This window comes from Halyomorpha halys, unplaced genomic scaffold, assembly GCF_000696795.3.
Source record: "Halyomorpha halys isolate HHAL.00 unplaced genomic scaffold, Hhal_1.1 Scaffold171.1, whole genome shotgun sequence".
NCBI lineage: Eukaryota > Metazoa > Arthropoda > Insecta > Hemiptera > Pentatomidae > Halyomorpha > Halyomorpha halys.
The window spans coordinates 386,712-396,771 of NW_027115842.1; the positions used below are offsets into that span (position 1 = coordinate 386,712).

General features: G+C 30.8%; 1 protein-coding gene across 1 annotated transcript in view; it reads left to right on the forward strand.

Annotated features, from left to right (window-relative positions):
- LOC106678987 (zinc finger protein 711) overlaps nucleotides 1–4,108 on the forward strand; it is an 11,671-nt gene extending 7,563 nt beyond the window's left edge. Inside the window, exons 4-6 of the mRNA XM_014417877.3 lie at nucleotides 1,240–1,290; nucleotides 1,598–1,645; nucleotides 2,416–4,108. Coding sequence (XP_014273363.1) covers nucleotides 1,240–1,290; nucleotides 1,598–1,645; nucleotides 2,416–3,218 — 902 coding nt within the window. The 3' untranslated portion in view covers nucleotides 3,219–4,108. The remainder of the gene's footprint in view (nucleotides 1–1,239; nucleotides 1,291–1,597; nucleotides 1,646–2,415) is intronic.
- Nucleotides 4,109–10,060: the final 5,952 nt, after the last annotated feature.

Sequence of the window (10,060 nt, forward strand, 5' to 3'; positions counted from 1 at the left end):
AATGTTAATATTAAAAGAAGAAAAAAATAATAATAAATATATGAGAATAATTCTTCTTAATAAAAGAGGAAAGTAAAATTAACAACAAAAAAATAATGATATTGGTTTTAAAAAGAAATAACATAATGGTGGCTGAAAAAAAAAAGCCCTATCTAATCAGGTATAATTTTTTTTTTCTCTTACGTTGGCCCAAGACTACCATTGAAATCCTATACAGCCTTTTACATACGGGGGTTATCTTTAGGTGACCAATTCTAACCATGGTAGGGAGTCAAGTTTTTCATTTTGTGGGACCGTTACTCACTGAAAAAAGTCAACACCTCACGCTGGATTCAAACCGGTGCTGCCCGTAGATCTCAGATTGATAGACCTGTGCCTAACCACCTGAGCTACGGCACTGAAGGTATTATTTTAACTTTCGGTCAAAGGTATACTATTTTATTATTTATGTATTTTCAAAAAAAAAAACTTTTCAAGGACAGTCCATTATGTAAGTAACTGATAAGTAGATGCAATGGATATAACATATCAAATAAAGATGGACTGGATGATTTACAGTTTGTTCGAAACTTCTTCCAAATTATAGAAATATATGAATCCCCTGATGCCATGTTAAGTGGGGCGACACATTGGCTCACAATAAATAGTTTTATTACTATTTGAGTTCTTTTGACTGCACCTGGACAGTCTTCTTTTTAAATGCTTCGCATGTAATATAGTATAATACATAATATATAATATAATACTACACATGGTCAAACAGCAATCTTCCAAAAATAAAAATTAATTGAATTGATACCTCCCTGCCCCTCCCCCTGCTACCCACAGTCTATTGTTAAACCTTAACTTATTATTATAAACTTTAACCTCATATTAAATAAGTGCAATATAATATTAAAATATTCTTTTATTTATTAATTGCTTTCTCTTCCATTCCATTTCCATAAATGAAACAAAAAAAAATTGTAGATGTACTAATTTTGAAACAAAGAGTGAATTTTATTGTGCTGAGGAGGGGGCAGAGTATTCCAGAAATGTCCGAAAATAGAAGAAATATATTATGTGTTGAAAACATTGTATTTTTGTTTTAAGTTTTTTTGGCCTTTATGCAATTTTAATTTGTTTAAAAAAAAAAAAAAAAAGTATATATTACATTATGAAACAAATTAATTTTTATTATTAAGTTTTTCATTTATATAATTGGATATTTTTATTACCTGGTTTAATTTTTTTTAACAGGTGGGCCTACCCATGTGAAACAAGAAGAAGAATTCCATATCCCAGATGACGGTGAGAAAAGTTTATCTTATTTATTTGACATACAATGAATATTGTTCTATTGTATTCTTACCCTCTCTTAAACCTTAATATATTTATTAATTCAATAATCCTAATAACTTATTATTAGGCGCGACAGACCATTTTTCATGATAACAATGTTTTCCCTTATTATGTATTTCATATGCAGATAAGGAAAGGTTAAAAAACAATTAAGAACAACTATCACTACAAAATATGAAATTAGGGAATAGAGGTTTTGGTTTTGACATAAGATGTTAAATGTTTCTTAAAAAATAATTATTGGTTTCTGTTACAGTTCCTGCAATTTACATCAAAGAAGAGAAAAGATTAGAGGTTTATAACGGTGAGAACAAATTCATATTAAAATAACATAATCCTACCTTTACTCATCAATCATTCTGACTTTTCCATCTTTCTTTTACTAACTGGTGTGCTCAAATTAGTCTGATGTAAAATTATCCTAATTTTTTTAATCTCAAAAATTAGCTATAGTTGAAACTAATAGCTAAAGTTGCCATGGATACGACCCTTATTCATGAATGAACCATTGATAAATAAATACCGTATCCATGGCAATCTTAGCTAGTAGTTTAAACTATAGCTAATTTTGTCCAATTCTGTGTATAACTCTTAGTTCACCAACTCATTACTTTCCTATATCCTACCTGTTTACTAATCCATAAATGTCCCAGTTAATGATTTAAGCCATAATTGTCCTCTCAACTTGATAAGTGATAATCATTATTTTTTTTTTTGTTTGATTTGTATTATTTTGTGTCACATGTTTCGTTCTATTCAATTTCTTTTTTCAATATATCTCCTGTGATGATCGGGTGAGAAACCCGATTCTCCTAAATACATTTTTTATTCTGTTTTCAACGTGTGGTATTCTTTTTATAACATACAATTTTTTTTTCATACAATTACATGAGTATTTAGAATTCTTATAATTCTCTACAGAAAAGGAACAAATCAATTATCAAGTTTACCTATCAACTAGAGTCACAATTAACATACTGTGATCCTTGATGTTAACTTTATTGATGTCACCTAAAGATATATTATTATTTAACAATTTTTTTTTCCTAATTTCTTGGTGTAAATGTTTTGCAGGTGCCAAACATTCCTTCGCTGAGATAGAGAAGACGAGTCAGTTCAAAGTATCGAAAAATGTGGATTTGATGAAACCTGTAACAAGTGATAATAAATCTGAGAAGACTTGCCAACATCGTGATCATACTTCTAAATCAGTACATTCTATGTATAACAAAAGAGTTCTAAAGTATGTTCAAATGGGTAAAACACCTTATGAATGCCCTCATTGTGACTATAAATCAATAAATTCTGGGCATGTGAACAGGCATATAATGGCCCGTCATACAGGTAAGAAGCCTCACAAATGCCCTCATTGTAAATATAAATCAGTAAATCTTGATCATATAAAGAAACATGTAATGGCCCGTCATACAGGTGAGAAACCTAATGAATGTCCTTATTGCGATTATAAATCTGTAAGAACTAATAGTTTGAAACTGCACATAAAACACCACCATACTGGTGAAAAAAAATATGACTGTCCTCATTGCAATCACAAAACAGCACTATCTCAAGATATGAAAATACATATAATGTACCGCCATACCGGTGAGAAACCTCATCAATGCCCTCATTGCGATTTTAGAACTGTAACAATTGGAAATTTAAAATCACATATAAAACACCGTCATACAGGTGAGAAGCCCCATCAATGTCCTTATTGTGACCATAGAGCATCAAGAACGACTCATTTAAAAAGTCATGTGATGTCCCGACACAGAGGGAAGAAACTTCTTAAATGTTTTTATTGTAAATACAAATCAGTGTATCGTTGTCATTTAAAAAAACACATAATAACCAATCATATATACAAAACTTAATTATAACTATTGACTATTTATAATTTAATGACTCGAGCATTATACTTTTATGTTGTTGAAAATTATCATCTCTGTCTTTAGTGAGAAAATTGTTGTCACCTAGTTAATTACTGCTAGAATTAATAGTTTTTAATTATAGTAATACTTAACATTTATATTTCCATATTTGTGTTCACATTTATATAAGAGTGTGAAGTACTTACATTTTAATCATAGTGACTTGGTTTCTCAAATGTTAATAACTAAATTATTTCATACCAAATGTAACTTCAGTTATACATTGTTATTTCTGTTATACAAGGTGTTCTGTATTAGCCTATAATACAATATATAGTATAATCATTTATTTTATTTGTTGAATTTAAGATTTAAATTTAACCTAAAAGCCCTGGTTTGATTGTGTATGGATGCATATGATAAAAAATAATTGTTTAATACAATTGTAGACTGTATATTTTAGAGTGCTGTTTCCCAAATTTTTTTGTCCTACCTTTCCAGGAAAAATATTACTTAGTGCACCCTGGAAATTAATTTTTTTTAATTTTAATTGTAATTAGTAAGTATTAATATTTCTACCTTTTTTGTAAAATATAGAAAATAAAATTGTAAATTAGAAACATTGAACTTTGAAATCATGAATATATTTATTGAACTTAGAATAGAATGTAAAACAAAAAAGTAACAACATTCGAAATAATCTTAATGAGAAGGATGAACCTGGTGCGCTGCTACCACTTTAGTAATCCTCAGCTCTATTTTCGTTAGCAGTAATATTGTTGACCGCGACAACTTGTAGTTATTCATTGGCCCCTGAATCGCTGCAGTGCCCACCAAGAGGCAGTGGTGCCCACTTTGGGAATCACTGTTTCAGAGTAATAAAAAAAACTCAGCACAATATTAATGGATAAATTGAAATTGTTGATAATTTTCAACCTTCACACTTTTTAAAACTTAATTTCATTGTACCTCAATGGTCTTTTCTGATTTTAATCAAATTATTGAGCCACAAGCCTTGATTTGTATAAACTGACAATTGTACTTAAATAAAAAACACTAATACAATTTTGGATAGTGGAACAAAAAAAACAAAACAATATATATAATGTAATATCCTCTTTTATGAGTAAATAGTTATTTTTTATATATTAATGATTTTTAGTAGATTTTATGTGATTCATCATTTCAATATGTTTATTTGTATTATTAAACCTAAAAGCAAGCTCACCAATTTTCATCAGTAAAATATGCAGTCACAAAAGATATTGTGCAAAGCCATGATGGGGCGCGAGTCCTGCAAAAAATTTGTTGAATCGTGGCCATGTCTAGCAGACTCAAATACTTTATTTAACTTCCCATCATAATTGTAGTTACAGTAAATTTAAGAAAAAATATAAGTCAAGAATAACGTTCATAAAGGAAATCATAGGAAAAAAGTCAAAACTGTAGTGCTACAATCGATGTTGAGAACTAACACACCGAGAGAAGGGAAAGGAAGAAAACTTGGTTTTTGGAGATTATTCTTTGCTTAGGCGCGGGCGTGGAATGATATTTCCTGGATGAGGAGGTCCTCATCATCTCTTGTCTAACTCAAGGGAGGACATCTTGAAAAAGAGGACATCGAAGAGTCACCCAAGAAGAATAAGGGACTCCTTGTTTGGATCGCCAAACAACACACTTCAGTGGATTGTGAGTAAAAAACTGTTTGAGGACCAATGCTTTGTTTCGTTAGTGTTTGTTTGCAGAAAGATTTCCAACAGTCAGTGTTAGTTGAGAAAATCATCAAAAGAAGATTCTATGTAATTGGTTAGGTTTGTTCAAATACCTAAAATTAAATACATTTGTCAAAGAGATATTAATTTAAATTATGTGTTATTGGTAAAAAAGTGTTTGTCCTGGTTGCCTAGAAACATGCCCTGAGAAAAGAGTCTACAATATTATCTATAATAAAATATAAATTCTCATATCTATTTAATATTTAATCTTTTCTTTCAACCTTTTCATATTCAAAACTAAACTTTAGATCTGAGAATTAAGTGAAAACTATATAAAATTCTATTTATTTATTTTAAATAATTTTTTATTTTACAATAAACTGCCTTTATCTTGAAAGACAAAAGAAGAGAAACAAAAAAAGTATGTAATATAAATCGATTCGGGATACAAATACCATGTTTTAGGTGGCATATCAGATGAGAACTCAATCCAATTGATATTACCTACCCAACTTTTAATGGAGGGGCTAAGTTGTCAGGAAAAGTGAAGCCAAAAAGGTTGGCCTTATAATGAAAACGAGGGGCCTGGTAGGTATGGAATGGCTGCCTTCTGTCTCTTTAGCATAAACATGACCAGGAGAGTATGATCAACTCCCCTCTATTTGTCGCTTTTTCATTCCCTTTGAAGGGGAGTAGGGAATGCCACCTCCCCTGTACTAAATCAAGAATACTAAAAAAAAAACTGATGAAATAAATAATTGTACTCTCCAAAAACAAAATTATAGATAATAACGAAAACGTATTAGAAATTATATATGAACATATAATTTATTTCATTCTGTATTCATCATTTATTTCAGTATATTGTAATATTAACATAACATATATAAAAAGAATTCTATTTCAGGGTCAGTTATTCTGGGAACCCTGTTGGAAATTACCAGTTTATTTCCTATGAATTTAGTACTCTGTATACTTTCCACTCTACCCATTTTGGTAGTACAGCCTGAAATGTTCGTTTAGTATGCTAAAAAAATTAAATTACTTCGGCTAGCGCATTTTATTACCTCACTTACCATGTAATCCCTCAGGAAACTGTGAGAAATAATCCAGGACTTTCGATAAAACATATTGCTGGTTGGGAAATTAAGTGACACAACTGTAAATCTGTGAAATTGACTTTATTTTGCTTGTTGAAAAAATTAGCTATTAATGAAAATAGTGGCTAAAATTGTCATGGATTCGATTTTTATTTATCAATATTTAATTCATAAATAAGGGTAGCTAATATTGGCCCATCTCAGGTTGGTGGCTTAGAGAATGCATTTATGTGTTTGTAAGTCAGCATACTGGTTTAAAAAATTTGCCAGGTAAGGAATTTTGTTAGTACAATCATATCAATTCACAAACATCTAGTGAATACTGATTGGAGAAATTAGTGTAGGGGGGTGCGGTCAGCTAAGAACAACATAAATAAACAAAACAATATTTATTGTCATTGTATTTATAGTTTTGTTTGTTTCTAGTATGTTGTTCTTTGTTGAGCGCACTCCTCCCCCCCCCCTCCCCGACCTACTTCTCCAATCAGTAATCTATGGTTAACTATCTACATCTCATCTAGTAAATTCATTTTTGAGCCCGCTAACACAAAGGAAATATCTGCAAAATTTAACAGTTGTGCCATTTTATTTTAGAACCCCAGACTCAATACTTTATTTAACTTATTAATGTTTTATAGATAAATCAATGAAGACCAGAAATATAGTGTTTTATGTGAAGAAATATCACTAGATATTGGATTATGCTGAATGGGATTTTAGCCCAAACATTTTGTTTTAGTTTTGCCGTAAGGTAAAAAAATCAGTATATAATTTAGGGAAAATGAGTTAAAGCATTATGAAACTAACTTATTTTGTTTTAGATAATAATTTAAATAGTAATATCATGAATTCTTCATTCCAATATAATTCTTTCATTTTGGTGTCAGAAGTTCTTTGTTGGATCCTCGGCTGCGGGTACCTTGGGTGAGTGGACCAACTTAGCAACAAAACCTGGAGTCGGTGATATGTTGCTAAGTTCCTCAGACCCAAAATACAGCGATGATACTGTGCCTATTCGTGGCACTAAGTATTAGACAGTGGAAAATATAGAGTCAAAATTAAAAGTTAATTTATTAACTATATAAAAGTAATGAAACTAAGACTAATCACTATTATTCTATAGACTGACCAAGTACAACAGACAGGGTAAGGATATTTCAGTTTGTATATATTGGAGACGGAATTAGGAAATTGGGTTTATTTGGCATGCTGAGACCTACCAATATTGTCAGGTCATACCTACTCTTGCCTTTTTTGGGCATCGAAAGTAGAATAGTTTGGTTGCTGAGGTCTGTGGAATGACTCCAAACCACAACAACTCTTGTTTAATATTTGGTTATTGGGAAATCAAAGTAGGATAGTTAGATGGTTTGTTCAAGCCATCCATTAAGATAAGATAAAAATTAAGTTTCTCAAATCAATTAAATAAATGTTTACTGTGGGAGCCCCAGACGCCACCCCCCCCCTCTCTTTGGATCGGAAATATAAAAATAATAAAACCCATTTATCATTCTTAATTTAGTCAGCTATTAAAAAATATTATTTTTTTAAACCTTAAAACGTAAATAAAAAATGGTTCCGCGCTGAGCCCTTTAATCTATAAAAAGCAAATTGGATTGGATAGATATTCCAAGGAAATCCCAGATTGTAACGAAACTTAAACCTGTTCACGTTCCAACGGTCGAACCGTTCTGGAACGTTTCATCCCCACCCTAACAGATCAGACTCCTCAGAGTAATTAGGTCCTCTCAACAGTTACAGTTTCAAAAACCTAAGGAAACGGAGAGTTGTGCAAGCTGTTTAATAATTTACAAAAATTGATTAGTAGATTATAAACAACACAACTTTAAATAATTCATAATTATATAACGTAGGAAGATCTAGTTACCACTCATGACCCATCTGGATACTATTGAATAGTTATTTTTTTTACAATTTTGTACCTTTATTGACGGCCACCCTGACTATCTTCCTACAATCTACTTAATACCTAATATTCCAAGATAATTATATAAGTTCGTCATTCATGATACTTGTCATTTTATTTATTATTATACCTTATTTATTTATTTATTAGCTTCATTTTCTAGGCCAACATTTCGAGCAAGTGAACCATTTTCAAAATTTTCACGTGGCTTCCCTTGATTATAAAAAACAGTATGCTATACATAATACAAATTTAATCACTTCTAGGTAGTCCAAAAACCTATTCGTAAGTGTGCTGTACAAGAGCTTAACTAATGACCTTAGATGGAATTCGTTACTGTTGTTTTGAAATATATACATATATTGGAATTCCACTAGTTTGATTCCTATTAAAAACCTTTAAGAGTGTGCTTCTGTTTTTGAATATGCGCCCAACTAACTAGAGTAAGCCAACCCTCTTAAACTTCAAATTCTCATTACAATCGGAAGAAGATAGTCCGGGTGGCGGTCAAAATATCAAAATAGTAAAAGAAAAGTATTTATTAATGAGGTGTAGATAGTTGACCGTAGATTAATGATTGGAGAAGTTTGTCGGGGGGTGTGGTCAGCAAAGAACACCATGAATAACCAAAACCACATTTATTTATTTTATGCCGACGTTTCGACCTGAGTTTCAGGTCTTCATCAGGGCTATAGATTTAGGGCTACATTTAGAGCAACATACAATTGAAAAGGAATAGTATACAAACAAATTTAGAATTATTCAAAATATTGAATTAAATCATAAATGATAAAAAATTGATAACTGATAATTGAATAGTACAAAATTTTAATTGATTGATAATCGTGGAATTGTATGGTTTTAATTCCAATAAAAACTATTTATTGTTAACCAACCTTTCGCCCAACTGTGCAGGGCTTCATCAGGGCTTATAAGAATGATGTTCTGCTACCAACCATTACTATCACGCAATTATATTTTTCAGTGAAAAACTTTCTTAATCAGGTATACCACGACAGACGGTTCTCCAGAAGGAAACTTGCTCAACTATAGCAGTGCAATAATGTTTAAATAAAACAAACTATTTCATATTTGGATTATTGTTTTGCTGAAGAATAGGTTAGCATATCAGCATTTAATCTACGCCGCCGACCTTAAATGAAATGCAGAGTATTTAAGAAAACAGACAGACGAAACTGATACTTGCCCAGACCTTTATTAGAAAAGAAACAAGGGTTGAATTGTATTATTATTTTTGAATTGAAAGTTATTTGATATTATAAATATGGAATTTCAAAAAAAAAATATATAAATACTTATTATTTGCAGTAACCACAGTTTACTTTGTAAATCTATAGTCGCGGCACCACTAGTGTATGTCAGGGATGCCCTAAGTTAATGCAGTCAGGGATGCCCTTTCTCAAAACATTACAAAACAATTAAAATGGGAAATACACAGTGCATTCCAGGATTTACTTTGCACTGTTATTTCTTGTTTTCTTACATGTCCAACCGTTCTAAGGGTAACTGTACGGATATTCTTTATTAAGCTCGGCAAGGGTTTCGTGAAATTTGTTCAGCCCGAAAAAGTTTGAGAAACGGTGATCAATAGAATTCATTAAAGATGAAATAAATAATCTTTTTTGAAAAACAGCATATATATATATATATAGAAGAGATAAAATATCTCGGTAGTTGAGACTTTTGAAACGATAAAAAAGAAATTTGATTAAAGGGAAGTTTTTTTTTTTAATGGATGTCATAAACAGAGATGAGTGAAACAAAATAAAAACAAAAATCGTTGCTAAGACACATCTCTTGAAAGGAATACTGCAGTAACATTATTATTGACATTTTTTACGGACCACCCTTAAAAGTCTTTTTTTTTTTTTTTTTATCATGTACCGGCCACTAAGGACCATTTGATTATTAATGGTTAGGCTTCTTTGGGAGTTAATTAATCTTAATCTTAATATCTAATAATAATTAATCTAATAATCTTAATTTTCTTTTTTTCTATCGCAGTTTCATGATCCTCGACTGCCTTTCTTTTCTTTCTTAGGACCACTTCGTACCCATTTTTTTTCCTCTTCCAATATTGGT